This window comes from Drosophila guanche, unplaced genomic scaffold (assembly GCF_900245975.1).
Source record: "Drosophila guanche unplaced genomic scaffold, DGUA_6, whole genome shotgun sequence".
Lineage (NCBI taxonomy): Eukaryota > Metazoa > Arthropoda > Insecta > Diptera > Drosophilidae > Drosophila > Drosophila guanche.
In genome coordinates this window covers 5,005,379-5,017,758 of record NW_022995753.1, presented here as the reverse complement: position 1 = coordinate 5,017,758, position 12,380 = coordinate 5,005,379, and the positions used below count along the sequence as shown (strand labels likewise).

Genomic DNA, 12,380 nt, shown 5'->3' with positions numbered 1-12,380 from the left:
AAAAACGCTGCTTGTAAAAATATTTAGCATACACAAAGTAATAATAATAATAGAACAACATACATACATACATACATATGTACATAATAATAACAAAGAAACAATTAACACATTTTCTGTATGTGACACACATAAAAGTGTGCAAAGTGCGGCCACCGATACCACACACGGATACCGGTTCGCGGTGTTCCTCCACTGCAGAGACAAAAAGTAGATCGAGAGTGTAACTAAACCATAGTACTTTAGTCTCCATCTTTATCTCTCCCTAGCCCGAAGCAAGTGTGTGTGTGTGTGTGTCTTTAATCTTTTTGAATTGAAAGAAATCTGAACGCGACTTTCTGAGACGGCTCTTCTTTTCTTGTTTGGCGTCAATTTTAGTTCGAAGACGAACGGCAAACGTGTGAGACATCAAAGCGATAACATTTTTCCAATCCAATTTATTGGAAAACAAAAACAACAGCAAAAACAAAAATATGCTGAAATAATACAACAAAATTAATTACAAATATTTATATGTATATTTTTGTGTGTGTTGTGTTCTGTGGAAAAAGTGTAAAGGAAGCAAACGAACGAGAGATGGATTATAATGGAAGGCGACCTCAGTAAATAAAATTGCAACAAAGAGACAAGTGCTCTCTCGCACTGCCGCTTGCCGCTCTCGCTCTTGCCGCTGAAGGGCATTCCACAAATATTTCGTTTCGTGTGTTTGATAAGCATTCAACCGCCGCCTGATAAGCTTCGATAACAGTTCAACGGCAAAGCTACAAGCTCGCGCGCTCTTTTACTCTCTCGCTCTTGCTCCACCTGCTCTTCTCCCGCCGCTCTTTGGCTCTCGCATACCTGCGGCACAGCCACAGGAACACACACAACACACAGTTCCCGAACAGCTGTTGCAGCGAGTGTCAATCCAATAGGCTCGAAGGGAGGCAGCAACAACAATAACAAAAAAGTGCAACAAAAAATACATGTTAATTATATTCAAAAGGAAAAGCGAGAGCGAAAGAAAACACCATGGTCCGTGATCGACTACCGGAGCTTTTACAGGTAATAATGGGACGGCATGCTGGTGGATGAGGTAACAGCAAATTAGTTGTGCGCACAGTGGGCGCCGTAAGATATTTCGTGAACAACACTACTACATAATGGGGCTTGGTTCATAACAATACGGCTTATACGAATTTTAAAAGTATCCTTCGAATAATTACAAATAACTGATTTTCGACTGAAATGTTTCTTAAGTTAAACTTAATTTTTTTTTCACTTGGTCTTAAATTTGGGAAAATAACTAAATTTTCATAGTCGTTAAACTAAAATGAAGAACTTCAATGAAAAATTACTCGAATTTTTGAACGGAACATGCATCATTCTCTTCTCTGAGAAACACAAAACGGAGTACTCAGCTTTTTTCGCACTCCGTCCACTGTGACCAACCGATCGCTCTTCTTCCCTCAATTACTACTTCTCTCTCTCTCTTTGTTTGTGACTTGACTTGAGTCGTCCCCGCTGGTGTGGGAGGGTGGGTGCGAAATTATTTATCAGATTTCCCATAGATAACAGCGATAAAGTAGCCGCCACACTACTCCCACACGGACCATCAAACTTGGCCGGTACACTGTACCCCCCAGACCTGTACCTTCCCACCCACTGTCCCCCACACTTTTGGCAGCAAGTAAGTTTTCAGTTTTGAAGTCATTTTTATTGTACTTTTACACGGCGCCAGGTTGGGGCAAGGCAAAAAGAGAAAAAGTAAAACAAACGACAACTGACGTAGAAGCAGTAAAACCAAAATTCAAATACAAAATAGTTTTTTACTCTCTCACACCTTTATGGTGCGTTTTGTAGAGATCACAATAACAGTTACTCTTGTTCTCCCTTCTCTTCCGGTAGCGCTCGCTGAGCTCTCAATCCAGCTCCTCGTCTAACGGCTCACTCCTGCTGAGCGTTTACAGTGGGACAACAGAGTACAGCAATAGTAACAGCAACAGCAACAGCGCAAACGCTTATATCATCAATAGCACCAACAACAACAACAATAACAGCAGCGAGAACAAGGATCGAGGCAGCAGCAAGGACCGAGTTAGTACGAAAATGTCGCAATATGGTGCGAATGTCGATGACATTCTGAATCCGGTAAGTGGGAAAGCAACAATAAGCTCTCTTGCAAACGTCCACACTCTTTCTCCACTGTTACATATAGCTGTAAAATCCTTGTGTTCCCCGACACCCTATTTCTTCCTCCCACCTCTCTCTCTCTTTGGCCCTTTATTTTGTTGGGAGCTTCTTTATTTGTGCATGATTCAGTTTTGTATTACTCAATCGACGCGTAAACTCGTGATAAGCGAAACAAAAAATATAACGAGTTTTTCCCCCATACATTTTGCTATTTTTTATGTACGAATACAGCAGCCGACAGCCACACCCACTCCACTTATCACCCATGAGGTTCCGGCGGTGTATTGCTCTCAATTTCATGTAAACAAAGATTTTTGCACTTGGTAACGAACAAACGACAGTCAGAGAATTGTGAATCTTGCAAAAAAGATGAAAGAAAAAGAGAATTGCAGCCCAAAAGTATTCCCGAATACGGCGGTTAAATCTGGCCATGAACATTTACACATATTACGGCGCTTAGCAGTACTAAACGGGCTAAGACCAGGTCCCGGCAAAAGTCTAAGACAAAGATGGAACCTAAATTGTATTGTACATCTTTTCCAAAAACAAAAGTGCCACAAGCAGACTGCAGAAAACCTTCACTCTTTCACTCTTTGAAACTCTTCGCTTAAAATGTGCAACCGAGTACCACATACATATATATGTACATATATTTATATCTATCGGCGAAATTTTTGCATCAACAAATTCTCAATTCTATTTGTAGTACGCGCAGATCCGTTTGCAGCTCTCACAGATTGCCGCCAATCTGGAGGCCATGAACCGCATGACACAAACCATTAATCTGCGCACATTTAACGGTAAAAACGAGAGTTACACTCAATTTGAGTCGAAATTATATTTGGTTGCCGTTTGCCTTCCAGAAAACGAAATGGATGATCTGCACAATAAAAACTTGCGACTGGGCAATCAGCTGATGAATCGCTTCAGGGATTTCAAGACAAACCTGCCGCCCGAGAACGACTATTGCCTTGAGGCGAGAATGAAGCGAACCCTTTTCTATGGCCTCTACCAGACGTACATCAATCTGTGGCAAAAGAACGAGCTCTTTCTGCAAAACTATGAGCAAAAGATCAAAAAGAATCTGCGCCTGCACTCAAAAATAAGTAATTAAGAGGAGCCGACAGCCAGATTTACCTTATCTAAAAGATTAATCGCTCGCTCGTTTCTATTTTAGTCAATTCGGAGGCCAGTGAGCAGGAAATCGAGCTGCTCATGGAGAACAAAACCACCAAACTCTTCGTGGACAATGTGAGTACTGTGGAGTCATCCTGCTGAAGCTGAAGCGATGGCATAAATGTATTTTTCGATTGTGTTTAGTTCCTGCAAGAAACAGAGAAGGAGAGACAAACCCTTCGTGATCTCATGGATCGTTTCAACGAGCTGCGCAAGCTGGAGAAGTCCATTGAGGATGTGCACGCACTGTTTATGCGCATCCAAACGCTGGTGATGGAGCAGAGTGATACGATACAGCGCGTGGAGTTCCATGCCCAGCAGGCAACGCTGTATGTGGACAAGGGTGCCGTGGAGCTCGATCAGGCTGAAAAGCACCAAAAGAAGGCGCGGAAGGTGAGGTGAACGAATGAATAAATTAGTAATAATTGCTGGCAGTGGCTGGGAAATTGTATACAACAACGGTACTCACCACAATACTACTCTCTCGCTCTCGTTTCTTTTCTTGTTTGTTTTGCAGAAAAAGATAATGCTCATTACAATACTCGTTGCTGTGCTGCTAGTATTACTATTTGTTGGTATTTATTTGTAAGATGACAAAATATCCTCTTTTTTTTCTCTACGTTTAAGATTTTAAACTAAGAACTAAGAAAATACACTTAAAATAAACAAAACAAAAAACACAACATGGCGCTCGCTCCTGCTGGAAGTATCATAACGGGATCTATGTGTGCATGTGTGAGCTGTGTGCATGCTGCCGGTTGCTCTTCCACATTCTAGCATATTGTGCGATGGCAAAGTTAGAAAAGAGCTGTCTTTTTCAATAGTTTTAAACAAGAACAAATAATAAATACAAAACAAGTGTACTTATAATTGCTATACTCTTGCCCGCGGTTGATTTTTGGAAACTTATCGATAAGTGGCGTCGGTAGCTGTACAGGTAAGATGGTGTAAAATAACCAAGCATTGTTCCCGACTCTTACGCACACTTTGCACACAAATAAATAAATAATTGCACTAAAGTTCCACTTGAAAAAACTCAAATAACTCCAATCAGAGATGGCGTGGGGTTGCTCAAGACGCTATGTTAAAATAACTTATCGATATCGTGATCGGCAAATCGGCCACAACATTTCACAAGGGAAAGTTGCGCACAAATGTGTTTAACACGCAAATTACCTCTTGTTTTATTAAAAAAAAAATTACAAACAAGATAATAATCCCATTTGGTATTGTTTGCTTGTTTGTTTATTCTCCGAAGCGAACAACACTATTGTTATCGCGCCTAACAGAACAGTGGACTGTGCGCATAACAGCACCCATTCAGCACCCAAAGTCTGTACGGCTTTTGTTTTGGAACAGTGTGCTGTTAAGCGACATCAACATCCCTAGCGTCTATAACTTTTTTTTGTTTGTAATAAAGTGATTTAATCCGATTTTGCATGTCTGCTATTTAGGTAAGTGGACAGACAACAACACCAGGAAGTAGCTAAAACAACCAGCAATACATTGAGCTAATGGCAGTGAGGCCAGCAGGGCTGTGGCGATAGAAAAACATTCGCCTAAAATTCCCTTCTCGTCAAGCGCCATTTTTTTGTTTTTCATGCAAAATCTGACCAGATAGACAACGCAATATCCCCCCTTTGTGGTTCGTCTACTTGCAGGCAAGGATTCCTGTGGCGGCCCATGCGAGTGGCATAAAATGGAAGAAATGTGTAAGAATGTGAAATCCGCCTCCCATGGATCAGCAGCAGCAGCAGCGATTGCCAATGTTCCTCCACCCGTTGTTGTCGCTCCGGAGACGGAGCACTTCACTGTCCCCCCCGCCCTGCACAATGGCAAGGTTGTGCACTTTAAGTTGGCGCCCACCGCTTCAGTTGCTGCCCCCGCCACAGTGGAGCCCGTGGAAGAGCTGCTCGGTTCTGTCATTACGCACAATTGCCCCGGGACGCGTGCCAGTGCACGGGTAATACAGAAAATGAAGCAAGATCAGACCCGCCCAATGACGCCGCCGCCACCAGAAAAAGAGCACAGCAAAAAGGAGGAGAAACCAACACAGAAGACACCATCACAGATACGAACAGGCAATGGTCGAACATCGTGGACGAATGTCGAGCGAAATTGCTTCTTCGATGCATTGAATGAGTTTGGCAAGGACTTTGAGGCGGTGGCCCAGTGCATAAATGCAAAGCTAAAGCGTCGCAATGCCAACAGCGAGTACAGCTTCAAGACCAAGGACCAAGTGCGCCAGCATTATTATCAAACGTATCACAAGATATGCAAATATGTGCGCTATTCGGATGGTAAGTAAAGGGGAGCACACAAGCAGCGAACCATTAACAATATTTCTGTGTCTCTTTGTAGAGCTAAAGAAACTCGCACAGGAGCTGTACACATTGATTAATTATGGGGAAATGCGTCGAAAGTTGCAGTTCCTTACCGAGAAGCATTTTATGAAGCTAAAGCCATTGATCTACCAAGGACAAATCACGATACGTTGCAAGGGCAAGAACATACGCATTAAGACGCCATCCTGCAAGGCATTGCGTCGTCTCAATCAGCTCGATGGTAAGTCCAGGAAGAGCTCTCGCAGCAGCATCCTCAACTCTTTCTCTTTGCTGCTTTTTAGATTCCTTGGATGACATACGGCTGCCCAGCAAGGTGGAGGTGCTGCTGAGTCCAGCTAATATGGAAACCTTTGGCAGGGTTCAAGCATTAGCCCAGAATCCCCGTGGACGCATCATTGTGCCGCTGCACAAGAAACTTGTCAGTTTCATTAAAATATTTGAGTACAAATGGCGCAGTGCCAACCAGCGTTTGCACGAGGAGAAGTCTTCCCTTTATCCTAATATTACTGCCACTGCCAGCAGCAGCAGCGGAACAACCAGCAGCACAACCACAGCAGAGTCAGAGCAGCAGCAGCCACCACCTCAACCACAACCGACAGCACCAGTGGAGCCATCGTTATGCTTCCAGCCCAAGCCCGGTGTGGCCATCCATCGACCGCTGCTGAATATCACAGCGCATCTGAACAGCATTGACATCTGCCTGACCGCCTACGAGGAGCGCATGGGCGTCAAAGTGCGCAGCGAGACGCTCGGCAACAGTGCGGCAGTGGCGGTGGCTGCCAGCAAGCGACCGCGCACCGAAAGTGGCTCCGAGAAGCGTTCCCCGGAGGCCAAGAAGCCCAAGACCAGAGCCAGCCCAGTGCTGGAGAAATCACTGGAAGAGGCAGTCGCTCCACTCGAACAGAACAATCTCAAGCTGGAGGCTGCTGTCAAGCTGGAAGCGGTCAAGCTGGAGGTGTGCAGCGGCGATGAGCTGGAAACGCACGAGGATCTGCCAACCAGTGAAGCGGCAGCAGCAGCAGCACTACCACCACAGCCACCGCCACAGCCAGCAGCAGCTACAGTGGCAGCTCCTCCGGCTGTGACAGCAGCTCCAGCGGCAGTGGCACGCTCCAAGCGCAAGGAGGCAAAAGAGGCAGCCGCTGCCGCTGCTGCGCGTAACTTTAAGCCGCTGCTAAGCGACAATACCATCAAGCGTATGCGCCGTGGCTGGACCGTATCGAATGCAGCGGACATAACCATTGGGGATCTGTATGTGGTGCTGGGACAGGACTCAAAAGTTGAGCTGGAGTATTATTGGTGCGAGGCCGAGACGCAGGCGACGCAGGGTGTGCCAGCGACGACCACGGCAACGACAACGTCAGCCACATCGCTGCCCTACAATACGAATGACTGTGATAGCGTGGAGCGTGTCAAGGCTGTGACCACATCGACGGTTAGCAATAAGCTGAAGCATCTACTGCTCGTGGCAAATCTCAGTGAACGTGTGCGCAAGCGTCAGTGCAATTGTGGCCACACCTGTGATCGCAAGCGCGACCTGGTGAGCAAGGCACAGCAGTTGGCGGGCGCCAATGAAGCGGCTGCTGCCGGTGATGGCACATTCCGTACGCCCATGCTGCCAGTGCGACGTCCCATAGCTAATTTTATTGATCCAGTGCGTCAGCTAACGGCGGTAAGTCAGCCCAACGCAAGCCCATGGCCGGACTTAACTCTAATTCCCTTATTCCCCTGTGCAGCTTACGCGACAGAAGATCAACCGGCAGGTTCTGGTGCATCGACGTCTGCTGCCGGGCATACCCGCTCCTCGTCCCTACGATCAGCTGAGCGTGCGGCAGCTGCACAATGGACTCTTTGAGCCAATTGAGCGCGCGGGTCTCACAACGGGCATACAACGTGTCGGCAGCAGTGAGCAGCAGCAGCAGCAGCACACACAGCATGCAGTGGCGCAGGACATGGAGGCGGTGGCCAGTCGTGGCCCAGCGAGGGATATGCCAAATTTGGACGTTGTGCCGCCAACAGCATTAAACGATGAAACGCTGCCTGAGGCAGTGCAAGATGAGAGCACAAGTGAGTGGCAATCCAAAGGGCAGCAAGAAAACTTTATTAATAACATTTCTCTCCCTCTTTGTTGCAGCACAAAACTTCTTTCGTGGCAGCGTCAGTCCAATGCATTTGCTGCGTGATTCTACATCGAATGCACGCTGGCTGGAGGACAATATAAATGATTTTTCGCTAACATCGCTGCTGGGACATTTGGATGGAATCGATGCCACCAGGGACATAATTGTGAGCAAGCAAAGGAAGCAACAATCAGTGCAAATATGTATTTATTTATGCTTTTACTTGCAGGATCCCTCGTCCAGCATGTCCGTCATCAGTGAGAGTAGCGTGGATTTTCGTCACAAGTTCCAGGAGATTGCCGCACTGCTGCAGCAGCAGGAAAAGGATTAGCAGCCAGCCATCCAGTCGGTCCAGCACGTGTGCCTCCAGCTCCAGTTCCCATTTATATTTTCCATTTATGCATAAAATCGAAATTTTCATTTTTTCTTTTTTAATGGTATTTTATATATATGAAATATTTGTTTGTTTAATATTGTAATGCTACTGTTTGTGATGATTGAACGTATATATTTTTCCATATATAATGTTTATAATTAATAATTCTCATTTGATTTTTAATTTTTAATTCTTGATCCAAGTATTAACCCCAACAACAACAACAAGAGCAACACAACTTTTACTTTATTTATTATATATTTTTAAACACTAATCGAGCGAAAAGATAAACCTACAGGTTCTTTCGAACCTCACAAACACACATTGGAAAAGTCGTTATTTTGACCTTTGTAACTCCCTTTTAAGACTTATAAAACTTTTGTTATACATAAATAAAAAATGGGGCAAGAAAATACCTTAAAAAAATAAAGCACTAAAATATCAAGTCAAATATTCTAAAAGAGCACAAGACAAGTCTTTATATATATTTTACATATACATACAATACAAATTCAGCTTATAACTGGTAATTTAATATTTTACATCTATTTTGCAGCACAAGACAAGTCAATATATTTTACATCTTAATTTAAAAGCAAATAACACAGAGGAGAGACTTCACTCGAAAAGAGAGCAAGAGAGAGCCACTAAAATTATGATTTTTGTACAGCTAAATAAAGGTGGATATTTGTAATTGATCAGCGGAGATCCTAAAGCTACGTTATTCACATTTAAAATGGCGAATATTGCAAAGTTGAAGCTCTTTTAGTCAGGAACCCAAACTGAAGCTTTGCTTTACATTTTCCCATTTATAAAAAACATTTCTGTTGCTCCTCCTGCTAATTCTCCTCATCGTACTCTGGTGACGATTCCATGGCGGCTGTTTTCTTTGATTTCATGTGAACATTGAGGGAGATTTGACGCTTGAAAGTTTTGCCACAATCGAGACACTTGAAGGGACGCTCATCGGAGTGGACGAGCATGTGTCGCGTCAGATCGGAGTTGTTGGCAAAGCTGCGCTTGTGACACACCAGACACTCGTACGGTTTCTCCTGGCTGTGGCAGCGTTTGTGCGCAATCAAATTGCTCGAAAATCGAAATGAACGCTGGCAAATGTCGCAGGTGTGCGGCTTCTCGCCGGTGTGCGTCAGCATGTGCTTCTTGTAGCCAGACTTTTGGGTGAGACGCTTGCCACACTGCGGACACTGGTACGGCTTGAGGCCCTTGTGCGCCAGCATGTGGGTGCGCAGCGATGAGGCTTGTCTGTAGATCTTGCCGCATATGTGGCATGTGTTGGGATTGTTTGGATCGTGCGTTGTCTTGTGTCCATCAAAGGCGTTGCGTGTCTTGAACGATTCACCGCAGATGTGGCAGGCAAATGGCTTGATGTCGCCATGCAGCTGCATGTGATACTTGAACGATGTCGTTGTGCTCAGCTGCTTATTGCAGATCTACGCGCAGGGATTGAAGAGGAATCAAAATGGAAAACAAATTTAATTATTTGCGGGGTTTCTCTTACCGGACACTGTAACTGCGCGGAGTTGGGCTTTGATCTGCTGGTTCGTTTCCGAGTTTTGGCAGCTGGTGTCTGCTGCTTCTTCTGCTGCTTCTCCTTCTTCTTCTGCTTCTGCGGCTGCTGCTCTTCCTCGCTGGTTTCCTCACTTTCCTCCTCATCCTGCTGCTGCTGCTCCTCTTCTTCATCCTCCTCTTCGTCCTCCTCCTCGTCCGTTTCCCTCTCCGCCGCTATCTGCTGCCAAGGCAACAGCTGCCGCTCCTCCAGTTTTTGCTGCTGTTGCTGCTGCTGCTGCTGCTGCACTTGGCTTATCTGATATTGCTCCTCTGGAATGTGGCCTGCCATGTGCATATCATCCTCGGGCACCTCCTCAATTATATCGCACACAGAGAGCAAGTTGCCCTCGTCTGGATCCGGCTCAAGCACCATCGCCTCACTGTTCCAGCGCAGATTGACGCTGGCGGTGCTCCTCCTTTGATGACGCTCTCTGAGGATCTTATCGATGCCGCGTGCCTTCTCCTTGAAGTCCATGACCTTCTCTAGGTTCTCGGCACAGCCGCTGCATATGTGAGCGGGCAGAAAGTTCTCCGCTTCGAGCACGTCGATTTCCACGCAGTAGCTGAGCACCTGAGCCAGCGTTGTGAGTTGGCCGCACACCAGGCTTGGCTTGAACAGTTGGTAGCTCTTCATTGCGGGCACATAGCAGACGCGACAGGTGTGCGCTATGCAAGTGCCATTCGACGAAGACATGTTACAATGTTTTTTTTTTCAGTTTCTGTTTACCCCTATTTGTATTTATACTTCGAATACGGTAAAAGAACCAACAAAAATGCAATAGACTTCGAAACACAGTCTAGTGATGCGCGTTGTCAGCTGATTGAAAGCACAGCAATCGGGCATTTGACACTAACGCCTGCCACTATCGATGATTTGTCACCACTAGTTTAAAAAATAAGATTATGCCGGTTTTGTCAAATTTAGAAAAAAAATTAATGATAAATATTTAGCGTGTGGGTAGTAATTTCGTGTGTGAAATATAAAACAAAAGTAAGCACAAGCATGGCCCCGGGCAGTGTCATCCAAATTTTGCGTGCAGTCAACACATGGCGAACGCCCACTCTCACATCATTTCGACGCACATTGGGTAATCATCAGAAGACTAAGTCGTCGCTGCTTCCTCGTGCTCAGAGCACGGTGCGAGGCTATAGCAGTACAGCGAGCAGTAAGTTGCCAAATCTTTAACACACAACTTGAGCTTATTGATAACATTTGCAGAGGAGGAACCTGCAGTCGCAGCCGCCGCCGCCGCAGGTGATGCTGGAAATCCTACGCTGCTGTCCAAGCTCTTTCCACAAACTGCGCCAGAGACAAACAAAAGCGAGGAGGAGGAGCGCAAAAAGCGCGAAGAGGAGGAGACAAAGGAAAACGAGCGTGCATGGAAGCGCATGAAATTGGGGTAAAAAAAACAAATTAAAATAAAATAAAAAACTCGACAAATAATTCCTCTCTCTCTCTCTCTGATTAGGTTTGCCGTGTTTGGTGGGGGCGCAATTGTTGGTGGTTTTTGGGCGCTCTATGAATTCGGCAAGCCCGATGTAGATCCCAATGGTCAGACCATTGAGGATGAGTTCACCCACAAGCCATTAATTCAGCAATATTTCCAACGCATGTGGAAATCGTTGCACTACTATCAGAAAATGATACAGGAGCCCTCGCGCGATAAGCTGCTGCCCGATCCGCTGCAGCATCCCTATGTCCAGCCCAAATATACGCTTGTCCTAGAGATGAAGGACGTGCTGGTGCATCCGGATTGGACATATCAAACTGGTTGGCGCTTCAAGAAGCGCCCTGGTGTCGATCACTTTCTTGCCGAACTGGCAAAAGAGTTCGAAATTGTCGTGTTCACGGCTGAGCAGGGCATGACTGTGTTCCCCATACTGGATGCACTCGATCCGCATGGCTACATTATGTATCGTCTGGTGCGCGATGCCACGCACTTTGTCGATGGACATCACGTTAAGAACTTGGACAATTTGAATCGAGATTTGCGCAAGGTAAGGATCCACCATTGAGGTCTGTGGCTGAGTCAAACTATCGTTCCTTCCCTCTCGCAGGTAATTGTCGTTGATTGGGATAATAATTCCACTAAAATGCATCCAGATAATACATTTGGCATCGCTCGCTGGAATGGCAACGACGATGATACGCAGCTCCTCGATTTGGTTTACTTTTTAAAGAGTAAGTTCCCATGCCCATTTGTATTTTTCTCATTATTTATTTAATTTTCACTTTCGTTTAGTTATTGCCCAAAACAATGTGGAGGATGTGCGTGATACGCTGCATTATTATCGCCAGTTTGAGGATCCAATCAGTCAATTTAGAGAGAATCAACGCAAGTTGGCCGAACAAATGCAAGAAGAGGAACGCTTGGAGCGTGCCAAGTCCAAGCCTATGGTTAAGCAATGGACGCGCAATCTACTGGGACGCTAGGACCACTTCCCCACACACATACACACATTCGCCCCGTCCCCACACCAATTACGAACCGCCAACACACAGCCAGAACGACAAAAAATTCAATTTTAGGGGTTGAGGGGGCGAAATTCAAGTCTTCTTTTTTTGTAATTTAATAAAATCAAGCAAAATATGTTTTATTTGCGTTGTTTTTTCACAATTGA

General features: G+C 45.5%; 4 protein-coding genes across 4 annotated transcripts; 3 read left to right on the top strand and 1 right to left on the bottom strand.

Moving 5' to 3' along the window:
* Positions 1–554: 554 nt before the first annotated feature.
* Positions 555–4,013, top strand: LOC117588549 (syntaxin-4). The gene is made up of 7 exons (XM_034279930.1): positions 555–1,044; positions 1,888–2,130; positions 2,879–2,972; positions 3,036–3,278; positions 3,350–3,423; positions 3,493–3,741; positions 3,866–4,013. Exons 1-7 carry the CDS (start codon positions 1,012–1,014, stop codon positions 3,935–3,937), a joined length of 1,008 nt encoding a protein of 335 aa, XP_034135821.1. The 5' UTR covers positions 555–1,011; the 3' UTR covers positions 3,938–4,013.
* A 683-nt stretch (positions 4,014–4,696) lies between these two features.
* On the top strand, positions 4,697–8,225 carry LOC117588341 (protein cramped). Its single transcript, XM_034279551.1, has 7 exons — positions 4,697–4,802; positions 5,010–5,648; positions 5,710–5,913; positions 5,975–7,365; positions 7,430–7,760; positions 7,828–7,979; positions 8,043–8,225. Exons 2-7 carry the CDS (start codon positions 5,048–5,050, stop codon positions 8,142–8,144), a joined length of 2,781 nt encoding a protein of 926 aa, XP_034135442.1. The 5' UTR covers positions 4,697–4,802; positions 5,010–5,047; the 3' UTR covers positions 8,145–8,225.
* Positions 8,226–8,772: 547 nt separating this feature from the next.
* On the bottom strand, positions 8,773–10,552 carry LOC117588342 (zinc finger protein 771). The gene is made up of 2 exons (XM_034279552.1): positions 9,709–10,552; positions 8,773–9,640 (listed from the first exon to the last, which is right to left on the bottom strand). The coding sequence occupies exons 1-2, from the start codon at positions 10,450–10,452 to the stop codon at positions 9,029–9,031; spliced, it is 1,356 nt and encodes a 451-aa protein (XP_034135443.1). The 5' UTR covers positions 10,453–10,552; the 3' UTR covers positions 8,773–9,028.
* A 96-nt stretch (positions 10,553–10,648) lies between these two features.
* On the top strand, positions 10,649–12,356 carry LOC117588343 (mitochondrial import inner membrane translocase subunit TIM50-C). Its single transcript, XM_034279553.1, has 5 exons — positions 10,649–10,924; positions 10,978–11,158; positions 11,228–11,756; positions 11,817–11,940; positions 12,002–12,356. Exons 1-5 carry the CDS (start codon positions 10,762–10,764, stop codon positions 12,190–12,192), a joined length of 1,188 nt encoding a protein of 395 aa, XP_034135444.1. The 5' UTR covers positions 10,649–10,761; the 3' UTR covers positions 12,193–12,356.
* Positions 12,357–12,380: the final 24 nt, after the last annotated feature.